This window comes from Sorex fumeus, unplaced genomic scaffold (genome assembly GCF_029834395.1).
Source record: "Sorex fumeus unplaced genomic scaffold, SorFum_2.1 ptg000014l, whole genome shotgun sequence".
Taxonomy (NCBI): domain Eukaryota; kingdom Metazoa; phylum Chordata; class Mammalia; order Eulipotyphla; family Soricidae; genus Sorex; species Sorex fumeus.
The window spans coordinates 27,771,735-27,790,184 of NW_026606071.1; the positions used below are offsets into that span (position 1 = coordinate 27,771,735).

General features: G+C 35.1%; 1 protein-coding gene across 2 annotated transcripts in view; it reads right to left on the minus strand.

Moving 5' to 3' along the window:
- KANSL1L (KAT8 regulatory NSL complex subunit 1 like) overlaps positions 1-18,450 on the minus strand; it is a 129,148-nt gene that overhangs the window by 49,844 nt on the left and 60,854 nt on the right. For both annotated transcript variants that reach the window (XM_056111555.1, XM_056111554.1), the window contains exons 4-5: positions 14,066-14,263; positions 7,234-7,352 (exon numbers count right to left, since the gene is read on the minus strand). In XM_056111555.1, coding sequence (XP_055967530.1) covers positions 7,234-7,352; positions 14,066-14,263 — 317 coding nt within the window. The remainder of the gene's footprint in view (positions 1-7,233; positions 7,353-14,065; positions 14,264-18,450) is intronic.

Genomic DNA, 18,450 nt, shown 5'->3' on the forward strand with positions numbered 1-18,450 from the left:
TAAAGTAACAGAATGGGAGACTAGCACCCAAGAATAGTAGAAATAAGTACCAGGAGGTTTGCTCCATGGTTTGGAAGCTGACCTCACATACTGGAGGAAAAGGCAGCTCAGATAGAGAAAGGACCACCAAGTAAAGTGTGGTTGGAGGAACCGCTTGGGATGGGAGATGCAGGCAAAAAGTAGACCATAGATGGAACACAATGGCCACTCAATACCGCTACTGCAAACCACAACACCCAAAAGGAGAGAGAGAAAAAAGGGAATGCCCTGCCACAGAGTTGGGGCAGGGTGGCTGGGGGATGGGAAGGGGGCGAGGGATACTGGGAACATTGGTGGTGGAGAATGTGCACAGGTGAAGGGATGGTACTAGAGCACTGTATGACTGAAACACAAGCACAAAAGTTGGTAAGTCTGTAACTGTACCTCATGGTGATTCACTAATACAATTTTTTTAAAAAAATTTAAAAATTATAAATTAATAAAGGTAAAGGCCCTCCCGTTGATCATCGATTTGCTCGAGCGGGCCCAGTAAAAAAAGATGCACATTTTGAAAAATTTGTTGATTACTAAATAAATACTTCTACAAATATACAGCTATTAATCTCAATAGTCCATGAAGAGTAAGGTTCTTACCAAAAAAATTCCAGCTGTCAATATTTTAAAAAAAATAACAAGGGAAGTTTTTATTTTCTTACTGATGTCACAAATCTAGTTAGTATATCATGTACTAACAATGTCATCTACAGTAATCCAAAAATGTATCAATAGACTGAGCATAGGAGATACTAACACTATTTTCCCATAATTGAGAAGTAACTATTAAAAATATTCTAAGTTTAAAGGAATTCTTTATGTGTTATTAGCTTTGCAATTTAATTGCCAAGCTTTTTTCAATTAAGATGTTCAATTAGAAATAATGGTTTCATTTTCATGAGATAATTACTATTACTAGATATAAACAGCATGGCAATGATTAATTAGAATTTAATATTATATAATATTGTGACTCATTAAAACAAACCCAAGCAACAACAAAAACTGACATTATTTCAATTAGAAATTCAATTTCTTGGTGATAAACCCCATGAGGTATATAAGAATCCATTAACATTTTGTTCATCATAAAAGCTAAAACCTATCTATACAATGATAAAATGCTCCATTTGTTTGAAAACTCAATTGCCTCATTCAGTTCCTGGTGACATATATTAGAGCCTGGTAACAAAATTAATAAAGCTGAAAAATAAAAGCCAAAACCCAATTGTGTCACTTCTCAGAGGTACTGCTATTAAGTAATAGATGGTGGCTGAGTATCAATGAATAAGTAAGTAGACAAAAGAGTATTCTAAGAAATAATCAAGTGAATTTACTTTAAAGGCATTCTGAAAGCAGACCATTCGGATGCCATAAAAATGATCTCAAATGTACTATTGTTATAGTGGTCATGGTGCATGGGGTTCAGGGCCTACATCTGTTAGCACTACATGGAACCAAAGGTGATCAACATAGACCTTCACAGGTCCAAGGCATGTGTTCTACCACTTCAGCCACATCCCCAATCCCATCCTTTTAAAATGTTGCATCAAATAAAAACAATATGCATAAGGTATGGTATGGGTATAAAGCTAGAATACATATGCATTACTAGGAAACTGCTTTACCAGAATATTTCAACACTTCACTTATGAGATTACTTATCTGTAAACTCAATTAACCAGAATGCAGGAAGAATTACCAATTTTCTAAAATAATAACAACAACAAAAAAGCTTTCAAACAGTTGATATACAAAAACTCTCACACTAACAGTTCAGAGAGATCTTTTCTATTTCCAGGTTTCACCGATAATGATACTGACAATATTTTAGTTATCTAACTTTCTAGCCTAAAATAAAATTAAGTAACAAGAAGCAGAATTGCAGGACATAGCATAACTGCATAAGAGGGAAAAAAACAAATATGAATAATGTATTTTTACAGTTTGCTGACTATGATCAAGAAACTCTAAAAGGCACATAATTCATTAAATAAATACTTATTTTGCCCATAATATTATTCTTACTGATCTAGATGCTAAGAAAAGAGTAGTTAGTAAACAAACCCCAAATTCCTCTTTTATGGAACATAGATCCTTATTCACGAAGACAGATAATAAACAAGTTAAAATAAAATTATAAATACTACATTTATTCTCTCATTTGATTATCACAACAACCCAGGAAGTAAACCATTACTTATCTGTGAACAGTAAAGTTGCCTATTGTCACAATGCTCTGAAAACACTTGATCAGAGTTTAAAATTATGTATTTTCTTGTGACTCTTTGGTTGATGCCAATTTTCCCCAACAAGAAATGAGGATAAAGACAGATCTGTTCATATTTAAAACTAAATTCTATTTAAAATTCCATTCTAAAGTTTGGTACAATGAAATCCTACATCAAATATGTTGATTACTAAGTAAATCATTTTACAGTATGCAGTTACTAAAATCAACAGTCCATAAAGATGTGGTCATAATTATGTTTGAACTACCAAAGAAAATATGAATTGTTAAGTTTACTATTAACCAAAAAGGGTAACTTATGGGGGGGAAAAAGTATATGGGAGATATTGCATTTCCCAACTCTGAACTATACAATGGTAAAATAATCAACTGCCTGGTACCAGAATAAAGAGAGCCCTACAGACCAGTAGAACATATTGACTACTGAAAAATAGCAAGAAATAAGAAGCAAAACTAGAATATTTTACTATTATATTCCAAGGGTAAAAGTATTATAAATACATAAATTTTACATTGTGTTACAACCTGTATCTTTAAACCAAAACTATTTAATATATTACTATAAGATTATGTTTTATAGCAGTCACATACTACAAAGATTGTTACAATCTATGAGAATGTTCTCAAATGTAACAAACAAAAAACAAACACTGTCTTCCCGTTGTTCATCGATTTGCTTGAGGGGGCCCAGTAACGTCTCCATTTTTTTTTGAGACTTGTTGTTACTGTGTTTGGCATATTGAATATATATTGAATACATCACAGGTAGCTTGCCAGGTTCTGCCATGCGGGCGAGATACTCTTGGTAGTTTGCCGGAATCTCTGAGAGGGGCAGATGAATCAAACCCGGCTCAGCCGGGCTGGCTGTGTGCAAGGCAAACACCTTACCACTGGGCTATCGCTCCAGCCCCTCAAATGTAATACAAAATGTTAGATCTATAGAATTAACATTCAACTAAAGATCTCTGGCACTGCAAAACATTCTTAAAAATAAAAATTGACATTTAGGCAGGACCTCTAATATTCTAAGTTTGCTTACTTTCTCTTTGATTAAAAAAAGTAGTTATATTTCAAGAGCAGAACAACAGCCCAAAGTGTTGTAACCCATCCCTGAAGGCACTGAGTTCAATCCCTGGTACAGCATAGACCCCTAAAACACCAGTGGGCATAGGGGTGGTGGCCCTACGCACCTTTAGCACAGTCTACGAGAGCAACACTGCATCGCCTGGTCCAGATACTTGTTAAGTCCAACTCAGCCCGGCTTACTTACTTAGTATTGCTAGGAGTGGCCCCTAGAGAACCAAGCACTGCTGGAAAAGGCTTTCTTCAAAAAAAGCTGCTATATTACATTTTGGAATAAATGTTATAAAAGAAATACACTATATACTTTCAAAGGAAAATTTATTTTGACAACAATATCAAAATAAATTTTAAGTCTTTGTCTCAGACCCAGCTGTGCTCTCAGCTTATTTCTGGCTTTGTGCTCTGGGACGATTTGCAGGGCCAGGCACTGAAGGAAGGTCAGCTATGTACAAGGTAAGTGCGTTGTACATAGTGATAATCCCTACGCTATCTCTCCACCTGAGAAACAAACGCTTTGGGGGTGGGGGAACTGAACAGTGAAAGGGGCTTCACATGTGAAGAAATACAGAGCAATACAGCTTCTATTCTCTCCCAAAATTGTATTTTAGGTTATGTTTTCCATTTTTCCCTACCTATGAAGCAGTGTGCTGAGGGTACAGGGGTCACTGCAGCGATACGTGGTCTAGCTGTGTAGGCCAGGCAATTCAGCGTTTGGGTCTTACGCTTCAATTCTTTGGCCCAGTAACACGGTGCTTCTGGATTCAGCAGTGCTAAACTCCACAATGGTGATTTTGAGAGTGTTTGGGAGCCACCAGAGCTATGCCTGGTAGCTTTGGGGGACATCAAGTATCAGGAGCTAAACTTAAGAACATGTGCTTGGCAAGCATATGCTATAGCAGTTTGAAGTAGCTTCCTCTTCCCCCAAATAAATGCTTTTTGTTCTCTGTATGTGATTTTCTTTCTTTTTTTTTTCAGTGTCAGGGATCAAATTCAGGGCCTCACATAGGCAAAGATAATAAATCCTTTTTAAAGAAACTCAAATTGTGTAGAAATATTTTGAAAATGTTGATTGTTAAAAAATAATAAAAATAATTAAAAATAATACACACTAAAATACCACAAAAATTTGTAGAATTTTTTTTTCTATTTTCAATTTTTCTATTTTCAATTTTTTCTATTTTGAACCTCTGAAAACTTTCTAAATACACCTTCTAGCAATTCTGCTTAGAATATACTTTGTAAACTTCTTGCCCTTTGTCTCTTGTTTCAGTTCTTTTAGATAAATATCTCTTAAGAACTCAAAAAAAAATACAACCAATCAACAACAACAACAACAACAAAAAAGTCAAATAAAACCTCCAATTAGTTTGGAAAACAACGAATTGAAAAAAAAATGGCTGAAATTTTTATATCTTTAGGTTTTTTTTTGTCATCTTATGTTTTAATTTACAGGATGGAAAAAAACTATTTAGTAATGATAGTAAAGATGATATTTCTTTGATTTCAGTTTATTACCTTTATTGAGTTATATTTTTCAACTATGACAACTAGAGGCCACAATAACAGTACAGCAAGTGACTTGGCACGTGATCAACTTGGGTTCAATTCCAGGCATCCCATATGGTCCTCCAAACACCACCAGGAGTAACTCCTGAATGCAGAGTCAGGATTAACCCTTGAGCATCACTGAGTATGACTCTCCAAACAATAAAAACAACGAAAGTCAACTATGACAACTATTAAAACAAAAATATTCAGGGGCCGGAGTGATAGCACATTGGGCAGAGTGTATGCCTTACTCGTGGCTGATTAGAATTCCTATATGGTAACCTAAGCACCACATGGCTGAACCAGCATCATATATGGTACTCCAAGCACCTCCAGAAGTAATTCCTGCATGCAGAGTAAGGATAATCTCTAAGCACTGACAGGTGTGGTCCAAAGACAAAAGCAAATAAAAAAAATATTCAAACAACTGCATGCAACTTTATTGACAGTATACGTTATAAATTATACTTTACCTACTAGAGATAATAATTTAAAACAGGAGATTTTAGGGGTTGGAACAATAGTACTGCAAGTAGGACACTTGCCTTGCAGGTGATCAACCCAGCTTCAATCCCCAGCAAACTATATGGTACCTCAAGACCAACCAATAATGATTCCTGATGCAAAGAGCCATGAGGAAGCCCTGATTACCTCTGGGTATAAGCCCCAAACAATAAAAAAATAAACTGGAGACTTTCATCTTTACATTTTTACATCCCTAAGATGGACTATATGGTATATAGCATATAATTGTGTAGTATATAACAAATAGCAAAAAAACAAGGACACATCAACACAAACAAAAAAATATATATATGCACACATAAACATGCAGGCACATGTATAATAGTACAGTGGCTGATTTGACAAATAAAATATATCTAAACAGGGCTTATCCCCAAACTAAAATGCTTATACATATATCTGATGGTGCTTATAGCTCAATTTATAATTATGATTTTCTTAATTAGAGAAAATCTTAATGATTTTCTCACAATTTATACCATAATCTCCCTACACACATATCAGAATCTTTAAAGTAAACTATAAGTGATATAATGAATATAAAATCAACACCAAAAAAATCAAAGCAATAGAACTGAAAACATGAAAGAGCAATGGATAAATGATCCAATAAAAATAAACTAAAATTATTTAAAATTAGACTTTAAAGACAAAGCATTAGAAAAAAAAATAAAGCATTAGAAAAAATTCACATAACAGTATTTTAAGATTTAATTTATATCCACTGTCACTGTCACTGTCCTCCCATTGTTCATCGATTTGCTCGATCAGGCCCGGTAACGTCTCCATTGTGACACTTGTTACTGTGTTTGGCATATCGAATACATCACAGGTAGCTTGCCCCGCTTTGCCATGCAGGTGAGATACTCTTGGTGGTTTGCTGGGCTCTCCAAGAGGGGCGGAGGAATCGAACTTGGGTTGGCTGACCCGGCCGCGTGCAAGGCAAACACCCTACCCACTGTGCTGTTGCTCCAGCCCATTTATATAGCATAATTTTCACCATGGCATGTATTTTCCCCTATGATACATTTAAAATATTTTAATATTAAACGATAAAAATATTTCAAATACTATACTATACAATCCTTTATAGTGAAGCAAAGATATTCACATTACAATTTTATATGGAAACAAATTAGGTGAAGTACACAAAACATGATAGCTAATTCAAATCTTTAATTCTAAATGCATGTTTAAATGGAAAAGTTCAAAAAGAAAAACATGCAAAATAAAAGATAAATGCATTTCCCTATTAAAGATTATACATTGTTCCCAAATACTGTTAGGAAACATTATGCTAATTTTTAATTTTTATGTTAATTTTTAATTTTTCTAATATAAAAATTGCTAATGACTATAGAAATTTTGTATTAAAAAACTTACAAATTTTAAGATACATAACAATTAAATGCTAAGGTAAATATTATGAATGACACCTACCAGTCTTTTATAACCAAACTGTTTTTTTTTTTATAAAAATGTACTGGCAATATGAACCTTAAAAATATAAAAGGAAATGTAGATGGTATAGCAAGCAAGAAAAGCAGTATTTCTATAACAAATGCATTGTATTGTTTTTCCCCCCCAAGAAACATAAAACTTCCTGGAAACTTTTCTAGTTCATTCTCAAATTCATAGTTACCTTAATTATAAAAGTTTAATGAATATAATAATGTCTATGGTTACTGATTCTAACAGAATAATTAAGAAGAAAGCAACTATTACTCTTCAAAGATTAAAACAAAACAAAAATGTGAAAAAACTTAGTAGAAAGAATTCCCATTAATACCTACCTTTTGGAAATGCCATTAGCCAGACATTTATGGCTGCAGGATTTTGAGAGGGGTGATGAAGTGGGGGACAAGTTGAGAGGGGCGATCAAACTGTTGATGATCTCGGTCAACTGTGCACTCTGCAAGAAACAGTCCATCTTTTACTAGTGCTAAACAAAAAATACAAGTAAAATCTCAGTTCTTATTCTGATGAAATGACTACATTCTTATAAATAAATAAATGTACATTTTAGTACACGTTTTGATGTAACAATGAATTATAAAACTGAGTTCCCATTTATTTTACATAAAATATACACTGCAATAAACATCTCTTTTTCTATATTCTTTTTTCTTTCTTTCTTTTTTTTGGGGGAGGGGTCACACCCAGCGATGCTCAGAGGTTACTCCTGGCTCTGCACTCAGGAATTACTCCTAGCAATTCTGGGGGGAGGGGGGACCATATGGGATGCTGCAAATCGAACCCGGGTCGGTTGCATGCAAGGCAAATGCCCTACGTGCTGTGCTATCACTCCAGCCGTCTATATTCTTTTTATTACAATTTTTTATTCGTTCCCATCTTCTAAAATAATTAAAAAAAACATATTTTGAGTCAGACAAATTAACAACAAACAAAGCCATAATTTATTAGTATTTACTGTTAAGTGCCAGGCACTATATTAGGTACTAACAATATTTTTAATATTTATAATATGCAAAATAAATCTTGAAAAGTTACTGATTCTACAATAATTATGATAATTTACAGTTGAGGAAATTGGAGCAAAGAAATATTTAGAAGTTTGATCAATTATCATAAACTTGATAAGAGATAATGTTAGGACTAAGGTTTGAATCCAATGCCATGCTTTTTCTCAATATTTTTCCTAATTCAATTCAGTTTTTCAGTTATCTTAAATATTTAATGACCTTTATCCTAATAATTCAAACTTCCCGTGTCGTACTCAATATGCCAAATACCAGTAACAATGATGGGTCTCATTCTCCTAATCCTGAAAGAGCACTGAAATGGCTCTTTTAAAATCTCAGGGCTAGTGTCAATCTAAAATCTCAGGGCTAGAGACAGGGTGGGATGGGGGGGGGATAGGGGGTGGGAGGGATACTGGAATCTATGGTGGTGGGAAATGGGCACTGGTGGAGGGATGGGTGTTTGATCACTGTATAATTGAAACCCAAGCACAAAAATGTGTAAGTCTGCAACTGTACCTCATGATGTCTCACTATTAAAAATTTTTTAATAAAAAAAAAAGAGAGGAATAAGAATGGGAAAGATGTGAATATTAATCATCAGTGCCTATAAATCCCATCTTTTTAAAAAAAAAATCTCGGCTAGGAAGAAGGAGACGTTACTGCTGCCTGCTCAAGGAAATCGACGAACAACAGGATGATTGTGATCGTAATAATTAAAGGTACTATAACTTAAAATATGTAATACATATTAAATTATTCTCAAAATTTAACATAACCCCCAAAATTAAAACAGTACTTTTCTATACAAGAATGACAACCATTTTCATTACACATGTGATTCACATTCACTTCAGAAAATTGGAAATTTTATATTTTATAATTTTTGGTCTATATAAAAATAAGATTATGCTCTTGAAAATTACTAAAGAATACAATAGAGTTAATCTAACATTAGGAGAATTTCAAAAGTCACTCATGAAAACGATCCTAAAATATTTCATGTTTTTAAAAAAAATAATACTTTATTTTAAAATTGCCACACATTTTTTAAAGTTTGCCCTGCACGCAGCCAACATGGCCAACCCGAGTTCGATTCCTCTGCCCCTCTTGGAGAGCTCGACAAGCTACCGAGAGTATCTCGCCCGCACGGCAGAGCCTGGCAAGCTACCCGTGATGTATTCGATATGCCAAACACAGTAACAACAAAGTCTCTAATGGAGACGTTACTGGGCCTGCTCGAGCAAATTGATGAACAACGGGAGGACAGTGACAGTGACTTTCAAAATAACCAATACAAACCAATTTAAACATTTGTTTAGTGTTGCAAAAAAGTTTATTGATTAATTTCTTATTTCTACTCTGAAACACTGACATACGGTCACCTACCTCCAAAAACAGCATCTGAAACATTTTAAGTCACCAGGGATCACTGATCAAGTGTGTGTGAATAATTAGCCCAGAAGAAGAGCAGAGTATTAAAACAAATCCCTAGCTTCACTCTAATAACTAATTCAGTATAGTTGAATGAAATATTTTAGCCCAAGTTCACAGTTGGATACAAAGGACACAGTACGAATTTAAAAAAGCAAAATAGTTTGAACTTTAAACCAAAAACTAGTATCAACTTTGAAAGTACAAAATGCGTATTTTGTAGAGTGTGAAGCTGCATCCCTAAGACATATATAGTCTTATAATCCATTACCTATTTTTTTAGATTTTAAGACAAAATACTCAACATTTATAGCAAGATTCCTAATATAAATGCACTAGCATAAAATTTATTTTAAATCATTAAATCTAAAACAAAATTACCTTTCAATGTATGAGCAAATTATCTAATGACTCAAGAAGGCATTAATACCATGAGTCAATGTTATTTTATTTTTTTTTTTAGGATAGATCAAGATATAATTTATTTTCTTTTTTTTTTTCCCCTTTATTTTATTTTATTTTTTTTTAAAGTTGTAGATTTACAATTTTTTGTGCTTTGGTTTCAATTATACAATGATCAGATACCCATCCCTCCACCAGTGCCCATTTTCCACCACCATGGATAATATCCCTCCCACCCCCATTCCCCCATCCCCCCTGTCTCTGTGGCAGGGCAATCCCCTGTGTTCTCTCTCTCCTTTTGGGTGTTGTGGTCTGCAAAAGAGGCATTGAGTGGCAAACATGTTCAGTCCATAGTCTACTTTTGACATGCATCTCCCCTCCTGGGAGGATCCTCCAAACATCCTTTATTTGGTGCTCCCTTCTCTATCTGAACTGCCCTTTCCTCTAGGATACCCGGCTGGCCTCTAAGTTATGGAGTAATCCTCCTGGTGCTGATCTCAGCTATTCTTGGGTATTAATCTCATACTTTGTTACTTTATATCCCCCAGATGAATGCAATCTTTCTATGTCTATCCCTCTCTTTCTGACTCATTTCGCTTAGCATGATACTTTCCATATTGTACCACTTGTATGTAAATTTCATGACTTCATCTTTTCTAACAGCTACATAGTACTCCATTGTGTAGATGTACCAAAGTTTCTTTAACCAGTCATCTGTTCTTGGGCATTCAGGTTTCTTCCAGTTTCTGGCTATTGTAAAGAGCGCTGCAATGAACAAACAAGTGCAGATGTCACTTCGACTATACATTTTTGCCTCTCTGGGATATATTCCCAGGAGTGGTATTGCTGGGTCAAATGGGAGCTCAATTTCTAATTTCTTGAGAATCGTCCATACTGTTTTCCAGAAGGGCTGAACCAGTGGACATTCCCACCAACAGTGAAGGAGTGTCCCTTTCTCGCCACATCCACGCCAGCATCGGTTGCTTTTGTTCTTTTGGATGTGGGCCAGTCTCTGAGGTGTGAGATGGTATCTCATTGTGGTTTTGATCTGCATCTCCCTGATGATTAATGATGTAGAGCATTTTCTCATGTGCTTTTTTGCCATTCGGATTTCTTCTTTGAGAAAGTTTCTGTTCATTTCATTGCCCCATTTTTGGATGGGGTTGGATGTTTTCTTCTTGTGGAGTTTAACCAGTATTCTGTATATCCTGGATATCAACCCCTTGTCAGATGTGTATTCGGTGAATATCCTTTCCCATTCTGTAGACTGTCTTTGTATTTTGGTCACTGTTTCTTTGGAGGTGCAGAAGCTTCTTAGTTTAAGATAGTCCCATTTATCTATCTCTGTTTTCACTTGCTCGGCCAGTGGCGTGGCATCTTTGAAGATACCATTAGCTTCAATGTCATGGAGGGTTTTGCCAACTTTATCTTCAATGTACCTTATGGTTTCTGGTCTGATGTTGAGGTCTTTAATCCATTTTGATCTTACTTTTGTACATGGTGTTAGGCAGAGTTCTGAGCCTATTTTTTTGCATGTAGCCGTCCAGTGATGCCAACACAATTTATTAAAGAGGCTTTCCTTACTCCACTTCACATTACTTGCACCTTTATCAAAGATTAGATGAGCATATGATTGAGAAGAGATGTCAGTGTATTCAACCCTGTTCCATTGGTCTGCAGTTCTGCCTTTGTTCCAGTACCATGCTGTTTTAATTATTACTGCTTTGTAGTACAGTTTGAAGTTCGGGAGGTTGATTCCTCCCATTTTCTTTTTCCCAAGAATTGCTTTAGCTATTCGTGGGGGCTTATTGTTCCATATAAATTTCAAGAGTGTTTGCTCCATTTCTTTGAAGAATGTCATGGGTATCCTTATAGGGATTGCATTGAATTTATACAATTCTTTCGGTAGTATTGCCATTTTGAGTCAATGTTATTTTTTAAAAACTATTCCTAGCATCTAATTCAACAGTGTTTGTTTTATTTTAACTGCAATCTCATTAACGACTTGAGACAAGTGAATAATTACTATTTGATAAACAAAGCATTCTTATAACAAAATCAGCAAATCAAATCAAAGGATTACCTGATATGTATTCAAGTTTCACTCTGGTCAGTGAATACTAACAAAAGAGCTTTCAAAAAATATAGCTAAGAGCCAGAACAGCAGGTAGGGTGTTTGCCTTGCACACCTCTCACCTGGATTCGATAGCCTGCATTCCATATGGTGCCTCGAGTACTGCCAGGATTGATTCCTGAGTGCAGAGACAGAAGTAATGCCTGAACACTGCTGGATGTGCCCCCCAAAGCATATATATATATATATATATATATATATATATATATATATCAGGGAGATATATATAGATATTATCAGGGTTGTCACAACTTACCCCTTAACTGTCTTTAGTAACAAATATTGATTAGAAAATGGCCTATGAAAGCAAAAACAATGACCAATGACTTATTCATCAGCAACATACCAATAATATTGATAAGTGGTAGCTATTGCCCCTTTTCTGCATCCTATTTTTTCTATTTTTCCTAAGGTTAAATCCATTATTTTTGGTCTCACAACTTGTGGTTGTTTCCTTATCTAAAATAACCCTGGCATTCCTATTTGCAATGAACAGGATTTTATTCTTGAAAGGCCACTTTCATGGATGAGCAACCTGGTCATTGTCATAGGACTACACTAAGGAAGGACCTATGTTTGGTTAATGCTTTGCTACCATTGATTTGAGATTCTTAATTTTTAATTCTACTAAACATTTCTGGGAATAGGAGCGATAGCACAGCGGGTAGGGCGTTCGCCTTACAAGCGGCCAACATGGCCGACCCGAGTTCGATTCCTCCGCCCCTCTCGGAGAGCCCGGCAAGCTACCGAGAGTATTGGATATGCCAGACACAGTAACAACAAAGTCTCCAATGGAGACGTTACTGGGCCCGCTCGAGCAAATCGACGATCAACGGGAGGGCCTTTACCTTTACCTTTACCTTAAACATTTCTAACAAAGAACACGTAATTTAATTTTTCATTGGGCTCCCCCAAAGGTCAATTTTTATATTATTGAACTTCACCACAAAATTGTTACAGATTTTATGACAACATTCTTTTTCATAGATAGGTGGGGGTGTGGCCACTTATGTAAAGCTTTTTAAAGTAACTATACCAAAATTACTGGGGAAACAATGGGGTCTGATCATTATATGGTGGTGACCATTATACGGTGGTGAAATATGCTAACTGGGCAAACCAAACAAATTGGTGTTGCCAAGGGGAAAAAAATCCAAGAAATCTCTTTTCAAAGAATATTTTTATGTGATCTAAAGATAAACAAAGCAGAAAATCTATCAAACCAATAGGCTTATGCTGCAGTTTAAAGCAACTATGATCAAACTGAAAGAACTTGGATCCTACTGGGTTTAGGAGAGAGAGTAACATAATCCGCACTTACACCACTTACATGGAATTTAACATCAGATAATTGCAAAATAACTTCCTGAATTATAAAATACTCAAGAATATTTTTATACATTCAAATAAAAGGAAAATTCTAGGCAACTGCAAATTTAACACTATAAAAGTAGAAGAAATTATACCATATTCTGATTTACCAGCATTAAGTATAGTAATGTGGCACTAAGTTATTTCACAATGTAAGCAAGAAAAAATATAGATGTAGGCAGGTTTCAATCTGTATTACCCACTGAAACATAATCATAAGCGGAGCTCACAACCGTGTATATTCCAGCATGTTAAGTCTGGTTAACTTCTAGGTAACAAACTCCTAGAAGATCAGGTTCATTCCCAAACCACCCAGATTTAAACCAAATAAGTGGTTTAATTTTACAGAATAGAGACAGGATAAATTAACATTCTGGAATTATCCAGAGTAGGATTTAAATACCAAAAAAAACCCTTGAAATTTAAGTAATTTGCATAGAGTACATCTAGCTTTGATTTTATGTGATCATTTTATTAAAGAACCAATATTACCTTTCATTAAGAAATCTGTAATATTAATAAACAACTATTTCAATCTATTTTCACTGTGAAAAAATCCCAATGATGAGCAATTTTGTTACAAAAATAAATTTTCAACCCTGGTATAAGTGAAAGACAAATAGGTATACAGTAATACTACATGTATTATATTTAACCTTACTTATATCAACATTATAATTGAGACCAATCATGTTACAATTTCAATTCTATTTAAATGTAAAGTAACCAGTACGTAACTCATATCCCAGGCCAACACACTTGTTTTATTCAACCATTTATAAAATTATCATATTCTTACATTACCTGTTTCTCTATGTTGCGAAGTAGTAGTGTTGGGCTACTTGGTGACATTTCAAAATCTTGTTCTGGTAAGGGATCTTGACTTTCTTGGGAAATCTGAGGATTCCCTGTAGTGTTTAAAGAAGCTTCTTGGTCTGCAAACTGTATTTGTTTTTTCAAAATGTCTTTTGGAAGTTGACATTCTTCTAAGCTCACTATCTCCTAGGCAAACAGCAATTAAAGAGTTGAAATAAAAATAAATTGACTGCTACATTGCACTTAATGTTACAGTGCATTTAAAACTGCACTTCTTATTATCCTGGGAAGTCACAAAATGAAGACTTGAAAGTACAAGTTAACTTTGTTAAAAATTGCTGGTTTTAAACCTACACAGCTAAAATAACAAGTGTGATTGATTAGTTAGGCTTATAATATTTTCATATGTTATATACATGACTTATTATTGATTTTATTACTATTTACATAACATTTAAAATTAAAGTTTATTATATTCAAAATATAAACATTTCAGAAAATTAAAAACATTCCCTTATGTAATCTTCTGATATATATATATATATACACATATGTACACATATATTCACATATATGCACATACACACACAGTTTTTGGAACACACCAAGTAGAGACTAAGGGCTAATATTCCCAGCAATACACTGCTTGGCTCACTCTCAGAGGTGCAAGGGGATCATGCAGTGCTTGGGATCAAACTTGGGGCTCCCTTCAAGCTATTTCCCTAGCACTGATCTTCTGATGTTTTAGACACTAGCATTTTAATTTTATATTTGAAAACTACCAATTCTATAAATTAAACTATCAATCTTACAAACATTAAATGATCTAACTTAATTGTAACTCAGTCAGAGCATTTTAATAAGGAGTCGCAATTGTCACAATCTTGATGCTGCCAGGGTTGTGACTGGCAACGTCTCTTTCTCTTTCTCTCTCTTTCTCTCTCTCTCTCTCTCTCTCTGTATGTATCTATCCCTCTGTATACACATACATACATATATATATACACATACATATACATATATATATACACATACATATCTACATATATATATATATAATAAAACAGGCTTAACCAGCGTTCTTCAACTGCTGGTTCAAGGACAGTTTCTGATCTTCAGTGTAGAAAGAAAGGAACCAGATGTTCTTAATAGTTTCATAGCTCTCAAAACTTCTTTCCTTCCTATGCTTTCTATCACATTTCTCACAGCAAAGAATAATAGATACTAATGCATAATATATAAATATTATAACCTTATTTTTGGTAAAGGTAAAGGTAAAGGTCCTCCCGTTGATCATCGATTTGCTCGAGCGGGCCCAGTAACGTCTTCATTGGAGACTTTGTTGTTACTGTGTTTGGCATATCGAATACGTCACGGTAAGCTTGCCAGGCTCTGCCGTGCGGGCGAGATACTCTCGGTAGCTTGCCAGGCTCTCCGAGAGGGGCGGAGGAATCGAACTCGGGTCGGCCATGTTGGCTGCGTGCAAGGCAAACGCCCCACCACTGTGCTATCGCTCAACCTTATTTTTGAAAAATGCTTAACAATGTCCCATAGTTGGAAATGTTTTAAATGTTTAATGTGGCTAAAGTTCTTATATTAAAATGAAAAAAATAAAATATAACAAATATTAAGAAGCAAACATCTTTTAAGGGTTAGAGCGATAGCATAGTGTGTAGGGCATTCACCTTGCATGCGGCTGGTCCAGGTTCGATTCCTCTTCCCCTCTTGGAGAGCCCGGAAAGCTACCGAGAGTATTCTACCCGCACGGCAAAGCCTGGCAAGCTACCCATGACATATTCGATATGCCCAAAACAATAACAATAAGTATCACAATGGAGACATTACTAGTGCCCGCTCAAGCAATTCGATGAACAACAGGAGGACAGTGCTATGGTGCTACATCTTTTTAGAATGAAACAAAAAATCGGGGATGTTTTGAAACTATACCCAACAGTATTCAGGGGATTATATGCAGTGCTCATATTCAAAGCAGAAATCAGCCACATGCAAAGCAAATTCCTTACCTCCTATGCTACCTCTTTGGTGCAAATTAAAAATATTGAAGACCATATTTATAGGAAAAAAAACAAATTTAAACAATTTATTATAAGATAGTCAAGAAAAACAAGAACTATTTTCCCCCCTCAGAAGAGAAGCTACTGTCCTAAGTGTAACAATATGTTAACAAAATTGTTCCCAGAACAAGGAATTGATATTGCTAATAAAGACTTAAAATTTGTACATTTACTAGTAGATTTATCATCTGTGTGTATGTGTTTTGACCAGTAGCATAAACTAGAACTTTGTTTAAACAGAATATTTTAGAAAATGTACCTCTCAATCTCTTCTCCTTCCCTTTATATCTAATAGGGTAAAAGTGGTTTCTTTCCCTTTCATAGTGTCACGGTCACGGTCCTCCCGTTGTTCATCGATTTGCTCCAGTGGGCCCAGTAACGTCTCCATAGTGAGACTTGTTGTTACTGTGTTTGGCATATCGAATACATCACGGGTAGCTTGCCGTGTGGGCGAGACACTCTCGGTAGCTTGCTGGGCTCTCCAAGAGGGGTGGAGGAATCGAACTCGGGTCGGCCATGTTGGCTATGTGCAAGGCAAATGCCCTACCACGGTGCTATCGCTCCAGCCCCTTTCATAGTGTGTTAAACAGAAATACTGAATATGTATCATTTTTCCTTTTCTGTATTTAAAAAATTATTTCTTTTATTTTTCATTACTTTTTTATAACTCAAGAAGTTGTAAGAGCAAAGAAAGTGTTGTTCTCCCTATTCACTATGACACAACTCAACCAAGGTGCTCAAAAACTATTAAACATCGTGATTAATTCCTAAGAAAATTAAAAACTATACAAATTTTTTAAAAATTGGGGATTTGTTTTATTTTGGGTACCACATCCTGCTGTGCTCAGGGCTAACACCTGTGTCTATGCTCAGGGTATCATGTTAACTGCATGTAAAGGAAGTACCTCGTCCACTATCCTACTTTTTGGCCCTGAGAAAATAATATTTTTTGATAGCATAACTTAAAATAAAGTTTCCGTAAAAGTAATGTGATTTTTAAGTGCTATTTGATGGTGGGGGTGGGAATAGGACAGGGAAGAGAACACTATAACTGATGGAGGGAAGTGATCAACTGGGAGGTGGAGAAGGTGCTAAAAGGTGGCAAAGTGTTATGCATGAAACATATATGTGTGTGTGTGTATGTATGTGTGGTGTGTATAAAATACATATATAAACCACAAATATATATATGTCTGTATTTCTATGTACATATATGTGGTTTATATGTACTTATTTAGTATATATATACATATTTATATATTTAGTTCTTATCATGGAGACAGCTTGGTGGGTGAGAGGAAAACAAGGGACTTTAATAGAGGACACTAGAAATTACTAGAAACTAGAAAGGACTGGTGTTGGAACATTATATGCCTGAACCCAATCATGAATAACTTTGTAATTCAAAGTGATTAAATAAAATTTTAAATAATAATAAATAATCTAAAACACATGCCCCTCCCCTCCCACTAGGCAATGCTGAGACAAAGACTATATTGTCATAATAAACACTCCCATTTGGAAAGAATGAAAACGTACAATAGTAACTAGTGAAAATTATTAAATTCTCCAGGAGAAATATTGTGAGAGTTCCTTACCCTAGATGTTTTCTTGTTATTTTTTTTCTATGGATCCTCTTATTCTCTGAATGCTATTTTCCTTTCTATTAAATTCCTTGGCAATACTAGCAGATGTTTATATTTTCTTTGAGAAATAAAAAAGCTGATCTTGTTCAAAGGTTTAGTTGTAAGTCTGAACAGTAAAGGTTCCTTACAACTAGATCCATAGTTTCTTTGAAAGTAAAACTCAGAAACTCAGAAATCAAATACCTGATTTCATACTGTTTCTTCTGACAAAAAATCAAATCCATAGTTTTTTGAGACATTCTCAAAGAACACACACATATATAAATGTGTATATGTATACACACAAACCAGTTCAATTCTATTTACGTACTCCTCCCTCTTCCCTTTACCTGATTCTAATGCTTTATTAAAAGCATTTGGAAGTTGGAGATACATGCTAGGGGTGACTCCTGAATCTAGCCTCAGAGGTCACTCCAGGCAGTGTTTGGGGGACAACATCTGTTGCTAGGATCAAACCCATGCCTTCAGCATTCAAAACATGCATGCACTCACCTTACTGAGCTATCACTATGCTTCAGCAATTGAATTTATTTTTTTTTTAATTTTATTGAACCACCGTGAGAAAGTTACAAGCTTTCATGCTTGGATTACAATCACACGATGATAAAACACCCATTACCCCAACAGTGCACATAAATGTTCCTAAAGTTGG